Source organism: Polypterus senegalus, chromosome 6 (genome assembly GCF_016835505.1).
Source record: "Polypterus senegalus isolate Bchr_013 chromosome 6, ASM1683550v1, whole genome shotgun sequence".
Classification (NCBI taxonomy): Eukaryota; Metazoa; Chordata; class Cladistia; order Polypteriformes; family Polypteridae; genus Polypterus; species Polypterus senegalus.
Window position 1 is genome coordinate 17,848,653 of NC_053159.1, and position 20,318 is coordinate 17,868,970.

At 36.3% G+C, this 20,318-nt stretch overlaps 1 protein-coding gene across 1 annotated transcript; it reads left to right on the forward strand.

Annotated features, from left to right (window-relative positions):
• Nucleotides 1–4,555: 4,555 nt before the first annotated feature.
• necap2 (NECAP endocytosis associated 2) lies at nucleotides 4,556–19,894 on the forward strand. The gene is made up of 7 exons (XM_039755440.1): nucleotides 4,556–4,691; nucleotides 5,759–5,863; nucleotides 10,040–10,121; nucleotides 11,023–11,134; nucleotides 11,356–11,527; nucleotides 13,695–13,779; nucleotides 17,320–19,894. The coding sequence occupies exons 1-7, from the start codon at nucleotides 4,571–4,573 to the stop codon at nucleotides 17,363–17,365; spliced, it is 723 nt and encodes a 240-aa protein (XP_039611374.1). The 5' UTR covers nucleotides 4,556–4,570; the 3' UTR covers nucleotides 17,366–19,894.
• The last annotated feature ends 424 nt before the right edge of the window (nucleotides 19,895–20,318 follow it).

Below are 20,318 nucleotides of genomic sequence, written 5' to 3' on the forward strand. Positions count from 1 at the left end.
AATTGTTTTTGGGTCTTTTGGGGGAAGGCCTATTTATGGGGGAAAAACGGATAATTCCAACCCCGGGCTTTTTTAGCAGGAAAAAGAAATTTTACCGAATCTTTTTAAAAACACTTAATAAGTTTATTTCCATGTTAGGTTTTTGATGGGGGGTTTTTTTACCCCCTTTTAAAGTTGCCCTTTTATCCTTTTTGCGACTAAACAACCCCTTTAATTTATTTTTATAAAAAAAATAAAAAAAAACTTAAAAAAATGAGGGTTTTTTTTAAATTAAATTTTTTTTTTTCCTAAAAACAAATGGGGGGTCCCTTGCAAATTGAGAAAGTGTTTCCAAACCCAAAATTTTTTTAAAATTTAATAAAATGAAATTAAATTTTTAAAAAAACCTAAATTTTTTAAAAAAAATTTTGGGGTTAAAAAAAAATGTTTTTTTTGGGAAAAAAATTGTTATTTTATTTTTTTCCCCGTTAAAAAAAATTAAGCAACTTGGCGGAAAATTTTTAAAAAAAAAAAAAATTTTAACCGTTTGTTTTCCCAAAAAACCCTTTAAATTTCAAAAAAAAAAATCGGGCCACTAAATGAAAAAAATTTGGGCCCTTTGAAAAATTAACAAAAAACCTTGAAACAATTCCCCCGCGGGCCCTTTAAAATTTGGTCTCATTCTGGTTTTTCGTTAAAAAAAATATGGTGGATTCGCTTTTTCCTAAAAACTAAGGGCCTCAAATTTTTCCCAAAGGATTTAGATCAAAAAAACCCCCTTGCAAAAAAACCCCCCATTTTTTTTTTCCAATGGGATAAAAAGGAAAAACTTTTGAATTTCCCCCAATAAAGTCTCTTTAAAGAAAATCAGACCCCAAAGGCCAAAAATTCAAAAATTTTAAGAAGGTTTTAAAATTTTTTCTCCGGGGTTTTTATTCTGGTATGGATCCTAGTTGGGGTTTTTTTAGCCCCCCCGCATCACAAATTATTTAGAAATTTTAAAACCCAAACCCCCCCAAAGTTATCCCCCGTTTAAACCCGGTTTAAAACAAATGCTGAAATTTAAGCCCAAAAAAAAAAAAAGTTTTTTTCTTTTTCTTTTTCCAATTTTAATTTAAAAAATTTTTGGATAAAGGTTAATTTTCCCCCCCCCATTTGTTTGGTGGAAGGGTTTAATTTTTTCATAATTTTCCTTAAACCTTGAAAAAAAACATTAAAAAGTTTGGTTTTTTGGCCCCTTTTCGGGGCCCTTTTGGGTTTTTTGCCTTTTCCCTTAAGGGGGGGTTATAAAAACCCCCCCCTTTCCCAAAACGGGGGAAAAATTAAAAATTTTTTTTTAAAAAAAAAAAATTGATCTTTTTAAAAATTTTATTTGTTTTTTTTTTCTTTACCCCCTTTTAACGGTTTTCCCTTTTAAAGGGGGGGAAAAAATTGGGGAACCCCGGGGTTGGGGAAAGGGGGGGGAAAAAAGGGGGGGTTTTAACCAGGGTTTTTTTCCTCCCTCCTTCTCCCGGGGTCCGGGGGGGGGCTTTGGGGGGTTTTTTTGCAGGGGCCGGGTTGGGGAAAATTTTCTTTTGTTCCATGGTTGTCTTGCCTTAGTGAATTATATATACAGATACTTGTACATAATAAATGTAATATGGGCTAATAATTTGAATATGGCAACTGGTGTTTGTGTTAAATTAACTGCTTATGGGTTGTCTGTAAATGCTGATTACTGTTATCCTTAAGCTATGTTTGTATTGTTCTATTATTTCTGGGGCATCACTAGGTCAAATTCCATGCCAAAGATGTTATAATGGCAATATTTAGTATCAATAGCATGACTGTATATTCTTTTGGATTTTAATGTGCAGGTGTGTTTTTTGTTATGCATTTCTGTCTGTATCTTAAGGGTATTTGGAATCTATATGTAAATAAAATGATGTTTTGTCTAATGCATTAGGTCAGTGTGTTAGGATGTAAGAGGGCCATGCTTTTTTTCCGAATATAAGTGGAGTAAAATATGAAGCTGTCCAGCATATAGCTAAAAGGATCTGCTAAGTGTTCTGGAAGTATTTTTTTCTTGCTACATGAATAATCAATATAAACCTTGGATTACCTACAATTTTCTCCATCATGTTTTGGTTTTTGTAGAGGTTCCTCTCTTTTCCTGCTAACCTTTTTTAACTTCTTGAAGTTTATTTTGAATGGCCAGTTTCATTTCTTCAAACATGATGTTGAAATGTAAACATTTCCTGTCTGCTGATTGCACATATGATTTCTGATCTATAAAATTAAAGAATTGTAATACTTCAGTTTTCACAATGCAGAAGTGTGATCTTTTTTATATATATGTATACCTTGTGACCATGTTTTGATGTGGCTTGTGCAAAGGGTTAGGACATTTTTAGAAAATGTTTAAATATTAATAGTAAGCCTACAAGTTTTGGTCAATGCAATAACAATAGTAGTGGTAGCTAATGTCCTTGTGTGTTCAGATCACTTTAAAGTTGGTTGTTTTTAGAGAAAGGAACTTGCTTTCTTTAAAAATCACCAGCATTCATTTTATTCAGCAATCTATCAATTTATTTTTCTGTCCTTGGTTTGTTGCAATTATACTATTGTGGTGAACCAGAGCCCTTGCTGGTGGTGTTGTATTCAAAGTACAGAGCCACTGTATATGGTGTACCATATCACTTCAGGACACACCCACACCCATAGTCACTTTAATTTGGCCAATGTAAGAAAGCCTCTCAACCTACCTTGTACATCTCGTCTGTGGGATTCAGGAGGTAAATACGTAAAAAAAAAAACCGCACAACCGCAACTGTCACACAGTATGACCAGGCTGTGTGATTCAAACGCTGTTCCCTTAAGCTACAGTGCTAGCTACTGTTTTGCTGTGCCACACTGGTTTGATTCACCTTCTCAGATTAGAAAACCACTGCCTGCAAGGTTAGACTACCCAAATAATGGAGTCTTAATGTGGACGTAAGGTTTGAGACTGTGGAGTGCTCTCTGTTAATTGTATCTCTTCCTTAATTAGACCACTTTACTCATCATCATCCAGCAATCACACTCTGAAGTTTCCAATAGAATGTATTTTGTTTTTGTATAAAATTGAAGAGGTGTTATGTTTTCACACTTTTAGTGCTCAAAGTTACATTTTGTTGTCTTTATATTTGTGTTATTTTCCTAAACCAGTAGTCATTTAAGAAGCAGGAGCAAATGGAAATGGAGACAGAATCCCTCCAGCTGATCCAGTACCATTTTATACCTGTTAGTGTTTGCGGTGAAGAATCTATATAAACAAAACATTTAGAAAGAAATGGATGGGGAAAAAATGAGCTTTGAATAGTGCCGATTACCTTAAGTGCACAAAACCTGTTCATTTTTAGAGGTACAACACACACATAAAGAAATTCCCAATGTGACAAAATCCAGGCAGAATCTTGCCAACTAAATAAATATTGTGGGCCATCAAAAGCAATCATCTTTTTAAGAAACCCTTTAGGATGAAAACCAGATATACAGTCAAAGCCTAATTTAGATAAAAATGGACTCAAAGTAATTATTCAACACTTAAGACTTTATGTAAAAAGTAATTCCCTGTCCTAAATTCAGAAGTGTGCCGCCTTCAGCCTTGATTACAACCAAGCATTTCTTTTAATTATTCTTCATTTTGACACTGAGCTATTAAGGAATTCTGTAGTTCAGTGGAATTTGGATTTTTTTCAGTATGAACTTCTCTTTTTAGGCCCTTCCACAGCATCACAGTGGATTTTAGATCTGAATTTTGAACTAGAGGTTTCAAATCTCTTGACTGTTCTCATACAGACATGCTCGTTTGTTGTCTGTACTTCAGCTCAGGCTCACAGGTGGATGCAATGGTCTGATATTCTTCTGTAGCACAATTAGAATTTGTGAGTGAGTGAAAGTTCTGTATTTCCTGGCTCAGCCACATGTCTTTAAACCATGATAGTGTCATTGCTATGCTTGATCGCTGGAATGAGGCTTCCACTCTAGAATGAAGGTGTACCTTTTCTTTAATAATAAATAAAACAAGACCTATGTTGCCTAAAGTTTCATATATCTTTCCTTTGAATGTTCTTCCAAAATTCTTGTGAATCATCCAGATAGATTCTGGTAAAACTGATTACTCTTGTTTTGTTAGTGAGTAGTTTGCATGTTCTCTCTATTTTTGTATGAGATTTTTCTCTAGCTACGCCACTTTTCCTCCTTTATTAGCAAAGACATGAATGTTAGTTTGAATAATAACTCAAGTATTCTAGGTCATTCTAATTGTACGGTGTCATATGAAATTCAGTTTTTCACAACTGCAAATTGCAAATATGTTCTCTTTGCTCTTCAAACAAATAAGAAAAGCCACAGACTTTAGTGTACCTTTATTACTCTTACCATCCCCAGTGTAAAACTGCAACCATTGAAAATATCCAATCAAATTTCCTGTAAAAATATTGACTAATGAAAAAAATCAGACTGAGGCAAATACTTTTTCATTGAATTGTAACTTTTCTTTAGGAAAAAAGTCTTTTATCACAATTCTCTACAATGATATTTTGTTAGGCATGTTGTAGAATCTGTATTGATGTATTTTTGTCTCCAAAGAGCTGCAGAATGGAAACTCGATCAACCAGCTTGGAGTGGGCGAATGAGAATTACAGCTAAAGGGAACATAGCTTACATTAAGCTGGAAGATAAAACATCAGGTAAGTTTGACCATCAAATATTTTTGACCAGCAATGGCACACAGTGAATACATTTGACTTCAGCATTCCTAGTTTGTATGCTCTTTCTCTGCACATTTAGCATTTGTTTGCTCAGAGGTTGATGTGTCTGCTGCTTCGAGAGCAGCTCTTCTTTTCTCCATTCTAGTGGCCCTCTTCTTCTCTTCTCCTGTCTACATCTTTTCACGTTAAAACTGATTAAGTCAGTGTTTGCGTTGCAATTACTTAGTACGTTTTCCTTAATTTTTCACTTATGCCGGCACTTAAGTCTTCAATCTTCCTCAAGAATGATTTAAGATATGAAGAGGTAGGGGAAGTGACGGCGAAGGTTGTTAGGGATGAGAACAGCGCCCATATGCATGCGCTGCATGGCTGCCCTGCTGGCCACTGCCAAGTGTTGATTCTACAATAAAATAAAAATAAAAAGAGGAATAACCTTGGAGGTTAATCATCACCCTGAAAACGAGTAGTAGGCATCACCTAGTATATGTGTACCAAATTTCAGGTCAATAGGTGAAACGGTTTGTGAGCTACATGTGATTTAAACTCTTGGACAGACAAATGGACAGCCATGGTAGAGTATTATATATTTATATATAAAGATAATGTCAGTGTGTATACTAGGTATATGCATTAGAATTCAACATAAAATATTTAATAGTTTAATGGTATAGTGGGTGAAAATGTAATGGTCTAGTACTGTACTAGTTCTTTTTATAAAGTAAAAATCAAAAGTAAAATTTATAAAGTAAATACTCAAAAATTATTTGGATTCAGTGTTTAGCATTAAAGTAGTTCAATAATATAACTTTAAATTTGAAGCTACACAAGCAAAGAGGGAAAGGTATGACTAAGCAAAAATAATTAATAATTTATGATAACATATTAATGATAATATGTACATGAAGTATGTTATCCTTAATCGTAACAGTAATTATTTGATAAGAGAATCACCCTTTCTATGCAAATACATTTGACAAAAGACTTTCTATGTGAGTCCCTTTTTCTTTACTTTAAATACATCTAATGGGTTGTGTTTTTTCACACAGGGGAGCTTTTTGCCCAGGCTCCTGTCGAGCAGTACCCAGGAATTTCTGTTGAGAGTGTCGTTGACTCCAGTCGATATTTTGTAATTCGTATCCAGGATGGGACTGGTGAGTATCAACAGTTAACTGTATTAAAGCCAGTATCAGCCTGTTAATTTTTGTAATGCTTTTTTTCCAGCAAATTTAGCCCAAAATGTTATTATTTATAAAAATCTGATTCTTGTTTTTACTGAATAATTTCTAATACATCACACACTGTTGAGACACTTTATAGTTTGGTTAAATTCGTAATTCTAGCTTGCTTTTTTATCCACTGCTAAGGAGTAGTCTGTTTAGATCTATCTGTCTAATTCTAGTTACTCAACTATTATTACACCTTAACCCACTTCAATTTGCTGTTGTATTTTAGAGCACACGTAGCAGCATGATGTGGTTTCTTTGAGTCACAAAGTGTTCCCTGACTTACCCACCCAAGTCTGATTCTAGGGATGGGCCTCAACATTCCTGTTCCCACTAAGTTGATTTTTAAATTGCCATTTGTCTGGGCATTCCCTTATTCACTAGGCTGATATACTGCAGTAAAGTTGTGCTCCCCATTCCTCATAGCTGTTTTTAGGATAGGTTAGTCCTGTTCCTTAGAAGAGTTTGTCTTCTATCACGAATAAGCTCTAGTAAGATTGAGTCCAACCATTGTTATTTAAAAGGTCCTTGCAAAAGAGCCCAGCAGACTAAAAAAGTAAAAAAAAAAAAAGGCTAAAATGAAGTTCTGGCTGTGGTAGGTGTTTGGTGGGACAGCAGACTTCTAGTTTGGTGTGGCCTCATAGAATTTCTGACGTATTGATTGATGGCTCTTGAAGAGTAAATGAGTTGGCTCTCTGTTTTTTCACAGCCAAGTTAGGGAAATACTGATCTTGACTCGGGATATTTAATCAAAAGTCAAAGGAGTGCCTTCCCTAATAGGGGGAATACTTGGATGTACCTAGTAAAGAGTGTTCCATTACAGTAGCTAAATTAGGTAAACTAGATAAAATGAGGAGCTTCTCAGTGGCAAATGTGTATGAAAGCAGACTATAAATCATGACTTTAAAAATACTTCTTTAATATTTGTAGGTGGTGCTTTTTAATGGTTAGCATGAGGTGGTGCTCCCCTTTTCTAAAAATGAACTAGTAGTGTGTTCTAGTTTCTGTGGGATTGTGCTTTTTTGCTACCTAGGAGAACCCATGTTAGGGTGTTGTAGTAATGTAGATTGAAAAACAACTTTTGTTTTTTGTTTTTTTTTTGGAAAGTAGTCATATTTATGAACAATATAAATAGGGGTTTTGTAAGCCTTTTAGTATGAAATGGTGCTGTTCAGAGTAACAGATGCTTTGTTTCTGAGTGCAAAATCTGGCAACAGTTCAGTCCTAATATTAGAAGGGTCTGGCTGTAGAAGCCCTGCAATGTCATTCAGGAGCCTGTGGCTGAATGTGTAAAGTGGAGAGTCTTGGCACAGGGTAATGTGTGCTTGTAAAAGCAGATATGGAGGCTGAGCATAAATAAATAAATGCGACCTGAAACTGTGGATTCAAAGAGATGCCACACCTACCTTGTTCCTTAGACCTATTTCTGTGTGACTACCATCTGTTCCACAATCTGAAAGACGAAAACTGTAACACTTGCTGTGCCGATGATGTTAAAAGAATGCACAAGGAAAGCAAAGCATTTTGAATGCCATAGAAAAGGTTCCCGAACCTTATAACAAATGTATTCAAGCTGCATATCTGTTTATGGGGCTCGAGAGGACTACAGTATGTTGAAAGATATTTGCTTTTACAGGAGCTTATTAATAGGTCAGACTTGAAGCATTCTGATTACCCTCCTATTTATATTTTTGTATGGATGCATATTTACACTTAAACCAGACATGATCTTGATGATTGTCACTATTGTTTTGCATCTTGAATATAGTCATATGAAAGAGTTAGGGAACCCTTCTTCTTCTTCTTTCGGCTGTTCCCGTTAGGGGTCGCCACAGTGGATCATCCGTATTCCATATCTTTCTGTCCTCTGCATCTTGTTCTGTTACACCCTTCACCTGCATATCCTCTCTCACCACATCCATAAACCTTCGCTTAGGCCTTCCTCTTTTCCTCTTCCCTGACAGCTCTATCCTTAGCATCCTTCTCCCAGTATACCCAGCATTTCTCCTCTGCACATGTCCAAACCAACGCAATCCCGCCTCTCTGACTTTGTCTCCCAGCCGTCCAACTTAATTCTTTGAATTTTTGTTTCTCATTGGCTGAGCTTTCAAATTAGCAACTTCCTTTTAATATATGACATGCCTTATGGAAACAGTAGGATTTCAGTAGTGACAATAAGTTTATTGGATTAACAGAAAATATGCAATATGCATCATAACAAAATTAGACAGGTGCATAAATTTTGGCACCCCAACAGAGTTATTACATCAATACTTAGTTGAGCCTCCTTTTGCAAATATAACAGCCTCTAGATGCCTCCTATATAGCCTTTGATGAGTGTCTGGATTTTGGATAGAGGTATTTCTGACCATTCTTCCATGCAAAATCTCTCCAGTTCATTTACATTTGATGGCTGCCGAGCATGGACAGCCTGCTTAAAATCATCCCATAGATTTTCGATAATATTCAAGTCAGGGGACTGTGACGGCCATTCCAGAACATTGTACTTCTCCCTCTGCATGAATGCCTTTGTAGATTTCGAACTGTGTTTTGGGTCATTGTCTTGCTAGAATATCCAACCCCTGCGTAATTTCAACTTTGTGAGTGATGCTTGAACATTATCCTGAAGAATTTGTTGACTTTGGGTTGAATTCATCTGACCCTCGACTTTAACAAAGGCCCCAGTCCCTGAACTAGCCACACAGCCCCACAGCATGATGGAACCTCCTCCAAATTTGACAGTAAGTAGCAGGTGTTTTCCTTGGAATGCGGTGTTGTTCTTCCGCCACGCAAAGTGCTTTTTGTTATGACCAAATTACTCATTTTTTGTCTCCTAAGTCCAAAGCACTTTGTTCCAAAATGAATCTGGCTTGTCTAAATGAGCATTTGCATACAACAAGCGACTCTGTTTGTGGCATGAGTGCAGAAAGGGCTTCTTTCTCATCACCCTGCCATACAGATGTTCTTTGTGCAAAGTGAGCTGAATTGTAGAACGTTGTACAGATACACCATCTGCATCAAGATGTTCTTGCAGGTCTTTGGAGGTGATCTGTGGGTTGTCTGTAACCATTCTCATAATCCTGCGCATATGCCACTCCTGTATTTTTCTTGGCCTGCCAGACCTGGGTTTAACAGCAACTGTACCTGTGGCCTTCCATTTCCTCATTACATTTCTTACAGTTAAAACTTACAGTTTAAACCTCTGAGATGGATTTTTGTAGCCTTCCCCTAAACCATGAGACTGAACAATCTTGATACTGAACAACCACTTTGGTGTTGCAAGTAATCAGTATTGAGCAGTTACATGCATTCAAATCAGCAAAAGGGGACCCACATTTTTGCACAACCAGTTTTACACATTTGATTTAATTTCATACAACTAAATACTACTTCACTAAAATCTTTGTTTTGAAAACAGCCCAGTACTCAGATGTTCCTAGGAATACCACTGTTATGTTTTCTGTTGAAAGTAGAGTAAATTATTATGCAGGCTGAGAAGGGTTCCTAAACCATTTCATATGACTGTATGTCATTGTTATAACCTGGAATTTATGCAAAGACTTGTGACTTGTAACTTGTAGACCGTCACGTTTATGAGGATTATAGCTGAAAACAATTAAATCAAGCACTGAGTCAGCTTACAGTCATTAGTTCTCTTTGCTTTGTGGCCACTCTGTGTGTTTTGTAGGTTTTTGCCTTGCCTGCCTACTACATACTTCCACGTTCCAAAGATGTGTTTTACAAGGTTTTTTTTGGAAGTCTTAATTGGCTAACTGTGAATGTACCTTGTAATATACTGTTTTGTGACCAGGGTTACTGCTTTCTTTGATCCAAAACCTTAGGTAGAGCTCCCAGTGATACTACTTCTTCTTTCGGCTGCTCCTCCTAGGAGTTGCCAGAGAGGATAATCTTTTTCCATATCTTCCTGTCCTCTGCACCTTGCTCTGTCACAGCCAGCGATACTGTACTTTAAATATCAGTTGTGGATAAGAATAAATGCTAAATGCCTCCTGTTTCTGTTTGAAATGGGAAGATGGTTTCATTTAGATTTTATTTTTATTTTTTTGCATTTATTTAGTGGCATTCACCTTTATTTGCTTGCAGGGAGACATGCCTTTATTGGAATTGGATTTGCAGACCGTGGAGATTCCTTTGATTTTAATGTAGCCCTTCAAGATCATTTCAAGTAAGTCGACTTTATTTTGCTTTTCACACATTTCCATTTTTTTTTCTTCTGTTCAGCCTATGGAAAGAAATTTATTATACAGTCGGAGCAAGCATAGAAATAATTCTGTATTGCTCCATTAAATCAGTAAAAACAACGCTCGATGCAAAAATTATACATTTTTTAATATATCACTTATTTAATGTTATAGTGGTGGCTGAGGGGGAAAAAAAACCTCATGTTTTCATGCAGAGTGGAGATGACATTTCTGATAGACTAGGCTTTCTATGGAAACCAACACTTGGAACAACAGCAAACAACATCAAAACTTCCATGAAAAATATCTCGCGTTACTCATGTTATATAATCCACATTTCAACTTATATACTTGGAACAAGTAAAACACACACCATTTTTGTTAAAATATTGTTTAATACTTTCGGAAAAATCAGGGTAGTACTCAAGCAGGAAACACATTTAGATGGGATCAAGCTTTTGAATTGAATACAGGACTCTTGACCAGTGAACGATGAGGAGAGGTGAATCATGGACATTTTTTACTGTTGTTTGTTGTCTAGTGTTGGTCTCCATAGAAACCTATTTTATAAGAAATTTTTCATTCTCAGTGAAAACAGGAGAGTAAAACTTTTTCTCATCCATAGCTAAAAGCTTAATGGGATAAGTAACATAAAAAATGTCATTTTTTGTGTGACATATTCCTTTAAATTTGATTTTGTGATCTTTGTGTGTCTTTTAAAATTTTGGGATAATACAGCAAAAAAGGATAAAAAGACGCAACAATATTTGGAAAGTTTTATTTAATGCATAACTTCCATATTTTTCCAGTTGTTCTGTATAAGAGTACCTTGTACCATCATCCAGTTTACAATGCTTTATCTTTTAATCTTTTTTTTAATTGTAGATGGGTGAAACAAGAAGGGGAAATTGCTAAGCAAGCACAGACTGGTCCGGATACAGGACCAAAATTGGATTTAGGGTTCAAGGATGGTCAGACCATCAAAATTAACATTGGGGTGAGACATTAATACTTTTTAAAATCAACAATGTAAACATTACTACAAGTACCACAAGAATTTCAAGGAACCCTGGTAAATAAAATGTGAAATCTGTTAGTACTATAGAATTAATTTACTTAAAAATAAATTAACGATCACTAGCAGAATAAACATTTCTTTTTGTCTATTCCTAATTTGAATGCTCACCAGTAATTTATCTTATTAATTCTGTTTTAAAGAATATAAAGAAAAAGGACATGCCTACTGGAGCAGTAAAATCACGTCCAACTGGGAGTGGCCTCTTGCCACCTCCACCAGGAAGCAAGGGAGGAGTAACCCCTCCAACACTCATCCAGCCTCCCTTGCTTACACCACCTCCTGTATTGCAGTCAGGACAGAACTCTAATACTGGTAAGAATATAATGAAATATATTTTTCCAGAACTTGCTCACTTGCACAGAACCCATCAGAAGTGGTTTTACCATTCTTTACAGTTTCTTCTGCAGGTCACAGTCCTATTTTTACACATTTGCTCCACATTATTTAACATTTAAAAATGCAAATTAATATCTTGTCAATGGCTTCAAAATGTGAAAATTAGTGCTGAATGCTACCTGAATATATCTGTGGAATGGAAAGTCTGTGACTTAGCAGATAGTGATCAGTTTTTAAATAAATAAATACCTGGCTCGATCTCAGTGGGTGTACGTGATTGCACGGCTGCGGGAGGTTGGTGGGGTCTGTATTGCTTTCTCCACTGGGTTTACACGAATCAAGATTGAGTAGCTGAGCCCACTGAGGCGTAAAAAGGGGAGCTGGCAGGGCTTTAAATAGGCGATGAAAGAAAGAAAAAGGAGATGTAGGTTAAAGAAAGGAGAGACGAAGGCAGACATGCTACTCAATGTAGTAACTTGCCGTATAAGTCCGGAAGAAAAGCAGTGGTGTTGCAGGGATAACGGAAGGCTTGGCATGTTGTCCTGTGGGTGAGCCATAGACTGTGGACTGCAGGAATGTGAGCCTATCAGCAGGAGTCGGAGGCTTGGCATGATGCCCTGCTGGAGCCACAGACAGCTGCAGGGGCCTGGGACTAGGAACAATAGGGTTTGTCATTGTCCTGCTGGGAGCCATGGGCTGCAGGGACCAAAACGTGGCGGAGAAGGTTTGCTATGACTTTCAGTTGGGCATCTTCATCTCCTGCAAGGTCAGGATATGGAGAGGAGACACCAGGATAAAGGGACAAACCAGGTATGTGATATTAAAGGACAGTTTCCTGTTTGGGTATTTTAATCTTGTTTTTAAAGAATTACTTATGAACTGATTTTAACCTCAATGTTATGCACTGTTTTTATTTATTGAAGATTTTACACTGCGCTGTGTATTTAGATCACTGTTGGTCAGACTTTGTTTTGATAAAAGCACTGGGCACCTTTTTACACCTACCCCTTGCTGCAAATGTGTGTCCTCATTTGCTTGGCTTGTCCCTTGATTACGTTACGTGTGATACAGGTTTAAGTGGCTCCCAAAAAATCAAGTGGGAGCATGGAGCTAACCCCCACCGTCTAAAAATTAGATTTAATTTAAGGTGTTGCACATCTTCAGGCAGAAAAGACATTTCTTCCCCCATGTACATTATTTACTTTTTTATTTTTTCATCGAAGCAGCCCTGATCTTGGCAGAACCACAATGGGTGTGGATTTTCATTCCAACCATTTTTTTTAGTTAAATTCTTTCTGTTTTGGTTAAGATTTTTTCCTCCTTTCATTCTGAAAGTCAAAACTTTATAGTAATGAGTGTTAGGCTGTAACATACCACAGTTTACTCTAAGCCTCTTAATCCAGTCCAGAGTCATTGGGACTAAAGTGTATGTTCGTAGCACAAGACAGAACTCAGATGCCAACCCTTAACTGCCAGACCAGGGCAATTTTTTATTTACCAGTGGACCCTACCCAAATGTGTTTGAGGATGCGGAATTAAAACTGGAGTATGCAAGAAAGAAAAAATATGGAAGAAATGGTTAAAAACATGCAAACAGACATCAAACAGGCATGAGAGTAGAACTCACAATGCTACATCTTTGAGGCAACAGAAGTGACCATTTATCTTATTTTTCTATGATGATAAAAAATGTTTACACAGCAGAGTAAATTAGTAACTTTTCAGTCCCTTTTGTTTTTTTTTTGTATTATTTACTTTTAAATATGTAGGCAGATTCTTTATGATGCATACACAGTGGTGCAACTGCTACCATGGATAGCTGTTGGCTGCCTTGTAGTTAGTGCCTCATTAAATTAACTGCTAGCAGGCCTCAAATAGTAAAAAGCTAGCAACGGAACAAACAAACTGCAGAGACTAAATAAACAGCAGTAAAGCTATGATGAGACATGACTGCATAGTTATGTGCCTTTTTGTGATTCCATACAGGGCATTTGGTATGTTTGACAGGTGTTCATTTAACAATATGGATTGAACTCAAAATAAGGAATTGGTTGGAATGAAAAAATAGCATTTGCAGCTTTTGTCTTTAATGTTCTCCTGCAGTAAATGTACTGGTAACAAGACTGACATCCTTGCTTTACAGACTTGCTGTTTGACCTCAGTGCCCCAGCTCCTATAAACAGTGGAGCATCTGGTGATCTATGGGGAGACTTTGCTGCTGCACCAAAGTAAGTATTCAGCAAGTGTATAGAAAGGGTATTTTGTTCATTTAGGAGGAGTTTCCTGCAATAGCATATCATTATTTTTTTTTTTTCCAAATCAAGATAAGTGTTTCAGTTTGTATATCATTTTGACATCTGATATTATTAGCTTGTCTTAGTCATATCATTTTTCAAATTAATACTGAAACAAAATGAAAATTAGTATTTAACATTTTCCAGCTGTAAACCATGGTTGCTTTCCTGTAAAATATAAGGGAAACTCCAGCACTGTGAATGCCTCTTAAGTAAGTGCAGTATGTATAACCAGGCAGATCATCATTATAAATTGTGTTTTGTAATGTTCATTGAATTTTTTAACAAAAATCAAGTTAGCTAAAACCTAGGCTTTGTAGAGTTACCTTTATTTGTGGTTTATTTTTAACATCTTAACCTTTTTTATTGAATGTAATTTATTAAATTGATCACTTGAAAAAATAGAAAATGGATAGATTAAACGCAATTTAATATGTTATAAAATCTTATCTATATAAATAAAATCTGGGTGTTATGTGTGCTGCCATTGATTATACTTGAAACATAGCCTGCATAGTATATCAGGGCAAACCAGAAGCAAGTGAGACCCCAGTTCCCTTCAGGCAGCAAGAGAGTGCTGTGGCTTATCAACACACACAAAAGTTATGTACTAGCCAAAGCAGGATCTCATCTAAGGTTGCAGTTACAATGTTTTTTTTCCCAGATAATTTGGATATCAATTTTATTGTCTTGCTGGATTACAGCTTAGCTCTAAGAGTATGACATCTTTGGAAATGTTGAATTTCCAAAAAGACTGCTTTTTCACATTTTTTTCTTATGTAGACCCTTTTCTGCAAAGTATGTGTCCAAAATGGATGATCAGTATAGCTAAACCTTTAAGAAGACTTATTCTTTTCTTTTTTTTTTCTTTTCTTACTCTCCCCCAAAAACCTTTACAACTCCAAAACATCCTTTTTTGTGTTTTTGTGTAAGTAAAATCACATGCAAAATGAAAGTAAATTGGTTGTTTCATTCACGCGTATCTGTTACATTATGATGTTGCACACACCCTTCTCAGAGTTTAGCAAATATGAATTTCTTTGCTCTGTGTATACATGATGACCCTACATTTTTATAGAAGAAACACCTTACATTTTTCAAAAAGCTAATGCTTTAATAGTCCTGAATATCTTGTAAGTGCATTACTGCAAAGCCCAAATGAAACAGAATTTTTTTTTTCCTCCGAGTCGCTGTTCAGCATATAGTTGAAAGAGAATGACCGAGGACAGCTTTAGTAATTTTAAGTTTCTTGTCATTTATTTAAGTGCGGTTTATATCTCTCTATTATAATAAACAATCTTGGAAGGAGACAAGACGTGATTTTCTCAGAGAGACACTTGCACGTCCCGCGAGACCAACCTTTGTGCCAAGAGATTTACCGTAAGCACGCCTGGGGCCGGAAATGAAAGACAAAGTAGAACGTCGTAAAGAATTCAAAAACATTGGCACAGTACACATGCAGAGCAGGTTAGAGATAACGGAAGTACAAAAATTCAAAAGTCTCAAAAAAAGGATAGTAAAGATTGCATTAGCGCAAATAAACGGAAATTATTACTCTGTGAAATAATGGAACAGCGAAAAGAGATTGAATATATTGTTTGGATTTAAACTTTAAGTTGGAGACTTGTAGATCATCTAATTCGTGTTGCCATCAGGGAAAAAAAGTAGTTTTTCTTACCAATGAAGAGACATATCCATGAGATTTAAAAGATTTGTTGTTTGGTGAAAGTGAAATCCCATGAGAGAAAATTTCAATCCCTGCAAAACAAGAGCTTATGCAAAGAGATTTGAAAAAGTCCTGCCCACATAACCACGCACACGGTTCAATCATTTCTCATTTGTGTGAATGCAATTGTCAGACACATTTCTTGTAGAGAGAAAGAAGTGAGATTCACGTTGGATTGTCACAATGTAATTCCAAACACGGAATCAGAATTCAGTGCAATATTGATGAAAAGGTAAAAGCGAAAAGAGATGGAATATGTGGACATGGGTGATATGACAGAATTATATAGATATTGTTTGGCTTTGCCATCAGGGAAAAATAATGTTTCTTCCCAATGAAGTGGCGTATCCACGAGAAGTAAAAGATTTGTTGTTTGGTGAAAGTGAAATCCATATACATGAGTGACAGAGATGCGAATTTGCTGGAGTGAAGTCCAGATGGGGGGGATGGGGGTTGCTGAGCGAAGCGAGAAAGGAGTAAAACTCCCTATTAATTATAAGTTTGAACTTTGATGCTTATACAGTGTTATGATTTGTAGCAATTTTAAATTAACATTAAATGAATCATATTTGAATAATGTTTATAATTATAGGGGGCTTCACTCACCAACCCTCCCGGCTTGCGCTACCTGCCAGCCACTTCGCATCTCTGCTGCTCACATATGTGGATTTCACTTTAACCAAACAACAAATGTTTTATTTCTTGCGGATACGCCTCTTCATTGGGAAGAAACACTACTTCTCCCTGATACCAACACGAATTAAATGATCTACAAGTCTCCGACTTAAAGTTTAAATCCAAACAATATATCTGATCTCTTTTCACTCTTCTGTTATTTCACCGAGTAATAATTTCCGTTTGTTTACACTTGTATGATCTTTAGTATCAGTTTTTGAGACTTTTGAATTTTAGTACTTTCATTATCTCTAACCTGCTCTGCATGTGTATTGTGCCAAAGTTTTTGAATTCTTTATGATGTTCTACTTTGTCATCTACTCTTGGTCTTTTATTTCCAGCCCCAGTTGTGGTTGGACCTCTTGGTACAAAGTCTCATCTCGTGGGAAATGAAAGTATCCCTCTGAAAAAGGCACGTCTTGTCCCAGAATTTTTTTATTATAATAAAGAGACATTATTAAATACCATCACTGATGCCGTTACCTGTAATAATAGTCCTTCTAGCTCCCCCTTATTGTAGCTACATAGTACAGTCCACGGATTCCATTAGTCAACAAGCAGTTCAGCTTATTACTGTGGGATTAAACAAATCTTCTTGAAACCACAGTAAATTAGGAAATAATAAAGAAGTGGCATTCATAGACCCAACCCAGCAAGGAGTTGTACCAATTGTTGAATCCAGTCACACACAAAATACTATTTGTGAGAGCAGAGACATTGATACAGAAGTAGTGTAGATTCAAATGGGACACTTGCATTTCAGCCTGTAGTTTAAAAAGGGTCAACAGTTAAAAATCACAATTGTTTTCTTTTTTTCCTAAACCCATTATACAAATTAGAGCTAGTGATAGAATAAATGAAAACAAATGGTATGCAGCATATCTGTAATATAGTTTCTGATTTGTCTTTCTCTGCTATTAGAGCAATTATGAAAGATTTACAGTATTTTACACTGATTCATTGTTTTGTGTAGTCGGTTAGATTTTTGGTTCAGTTTTAAACATACATTGCCATAATCTTGAATTGTTTATATGATTTTGTTAACATTTTATTATCAATTATTTCTCTTTTAGCTCTGAAAAGCGGGTGTCTCAGGGTTCAGAATGGGTTCAGTTTTAACCCACTTTGGGTTGCAGTTTTCTCCTTGACATTCCAAAGATTGTGGTGCCTGTTTGCTGTGGGACTGGCATTTTCACTACCAAGAATACCGAGGAACTGTTGGTGAATATGCAAGAAGGACCTTGAAATGCAAAGGATGTTTCTCACTTAACATTTTTAATTTTTTTTTTTTCATTATCAAAACTAGAACTAAGCTAAACCAAAATGTCTAAACCTGTCCATGTGAAACTTTAATTATTGGTTTTCAGTCCCGGTCTACTGAGGGGTCATTGTTTTCAGTTTTATTAATGACTACATAATCTTTTATCCCTGCTATTTGTGGATTATACTGACTTTCACTTGACCTTGCTGACTTCCTTTCTAGAAGAACTTAAAAAATGGACCGACTGTAACCTTAGTGCCTTATACGTGTTGACTTTTTGGAATTTGATCCAGCTTCCTTTGTCAGTGTGAAGTTTAACAGGTTTCATTTTGCTTCAGTACTGAAACTGTGAAACACTCAACCCTGACAAGGAGTTTTGGGCCTGTTCTTTAGTTTGGATGCCAGCTGTACTTTGACCAGGACCTGATCAAGAAAAATAATCTTGAAAGCAAGGGTTTAAGTTTGTTTTTGCCACTCCTTAGAGAGAGCCTTCACATTAAAGTTAATTTTTATTTGACACCAGTACTTAAAGCTTTTCAGTTGCTCAGTTAGAGTCAAATCTGTAGGTTGTCTCCATTTTGCACTTTAGCAGTCGGCGGCATCTTGCAACTGATTCCACTCCACCTGTTGACAGTGCCAAGCCTGTCAGTTACCGCTGCTATGGTTGTGTAACACAGGGAAATGTTGGCTGCATTTCCTATGTCATGCCCCATTAACACGTCTTCCTCAGCCACATCAAGTCACAGTGACTCAGAAGAACACGTCATAGGCTTGTTTGCCCCATTTTATTAGAGTTCTATATAATGCTTTGCTGCTGTTTGCTTTGGCACATCATTTATAATTATTGAGCTCAACGTGAATTTAAATCTCTTCAGCTGAAGTACTAATTGCAGTGTCTGGATTCTGGTTTCTTTAAATTATTAGACAAGTTGCTTTTGACATCAGGCACGAGATATTTACATTACAACAAAGGGAATTTGAGTGGAAAGTAAACATGGCCATTACTTGGTATCTCACAATTGCCTAAGGATTTGTGTATTGTTTATCTCCCTGTAAAAATTAGGCAGAGAGTTTGTGCCATGCGTCCTCGTCATCTCACAGACGTTTACACTTAAACACAAGCAAATGACAAACCTTCAGATTTTAGGAAGAAGAGCACAGCTTGATTGTCAGGAGATAAGACACTGAGAAAGAGAGCATTTTGCAGAAAACTGGTTTTTTTTTCAAAATCCCTAGCTATCTCCAGTAAATTCTTTAGATTTTCCAATTTAAGCACATGTTGGCACTTGATTGAAATGGTAGTCACAGTTGAGAGTTTTTTAACAGTTAGAAACTCTTCCTCAGTTTGCGAAGTAGCCGCTTACTGTTTTATACCACACCTTATTTTATTGGCAAGTTAGATGTATGACTTGGCAACTGTGCATCATAGATGCAACACACAGACTTGTATTTTTGAATCCGGAATCAACATTTGTCTTTTAAATCGCATGTTCTCACTCTGCAGATTCTGATTTTATTGGGGGCAAACTGGTCCTTGTGTCATTCAAGAATATATTAGAGGATGTAAATGTAATAGTAGGAACTTTTAAGTCAATATGATTTTGAACACTGGGACAGTATACAATGGTGCCTTTTTTCTTTGTTCAGCATCTTTGCACTGCAGTGTTTTATAATCTTGTACTCCTTTTTCTCTAGACGTTTTTAAAATTATTGTCTGTGTGCATCTGCTATCTGCTTCTCTACTATTAGCACCTTTGTTTATGGTGAAGGTCAAGAATACCTGTTTCTGTTTGCCCATTAAGCTTGTGTGAGTTTCTGGAGTGAGGCTGCCAGTAATTGGTTGAGAGATGACTTTTCAAGCCTTGCTTGGTCTCTTGTCGATCATGTCCTTTGAAAGCCTCCACACTATTGTGTTGGCCCATAGTGCATGCTGCCATTCTGTACTTTGGAAGATTACACAATATATTTGAACCCACCAAGAAAATTCAAGTCCTTGACAGGACTGTAAATTGTAAGCACATCATTTACCAATCAAAGGCTTTTTAGTAAGTTTGCTGTTCTTATAAAACCTTTTTTTTTTTTTTTTTACATTTTATATGTGCAGGGAAAACTGAGGTGGAACTGGGATCTAGATGAGTTTTAGTTTCTCCTGAAATGTGTTATTATCGAAAATTTGTAAATGCTTATAAACTGTTGCTTTGCTTGTTAACAAGTGTTTTCTTTAAAGGGACGATATCTGTTGGGTTGGCAGCAACATTTGAGGTCATTTTTATGCATTTTAGCTTTGTTTTTAATTGTTCACAATGTGCCTTTTATAATCTTTTACCAGCACCTGAATGTAATAACAATGATTTGTAAATAAAGTTGGTCTATTTGTCTATCCTGTATTCTGCACAGCCCCGAACGTTTTGTACTCAAAAACGCCCCCTCTTGTCAGCACCTTCTTCCATGCACCTGGCAGACGTGCAGCAGAGCATTTCTTCCAGAAAATTGCATTTTGGTTTTACTTATCCTGTGCTGCCTGTGTTGTTGAATTCTTGCTCACTTTTGTTTCCTCGTCAATAACATACAAATGAGGATATTCAAGTGTGGAGCAAGTGAAGATATAAATTTGTGAATGTGTGAACGTTGTAACAAAGGCGCTATATCAACGCCTGACCCAACACAGACAGACACGGAAGGCACACTTACAAAACAAATAAATGTTTTATTTTTCTTCGCCTGTGGGCAACGCCTTTCCCGTTTCCCATAGGCATAAATAAAGCACAAACCCACACAATTCTTTTCTCTTCTTTATCTCCTCCACTTCTC

Coding starts and splice junctions, on each gene's coding strand:
- necap2 (XM_039755440.1), top strand. CDS start 4,571: ATGTATTTTTGTCTCCAAAGAGCTGCAGAATGGAAACTCGATCAACCA. Junction 5,864..10,039: donor TCGTATCCAGGATGGGACTG/GTGAGTATCAAC, acceptor ATTTGCTTGCAG/GGAGACATGCCTTTATTGGA. Junction 10,122..11,022: donor GCCCTTCAAGATCATTTCAA/GTAAGTCGACTT, acceptor TTTTAATTGTAG/ATGGGTGAAACAAGAAGGGG.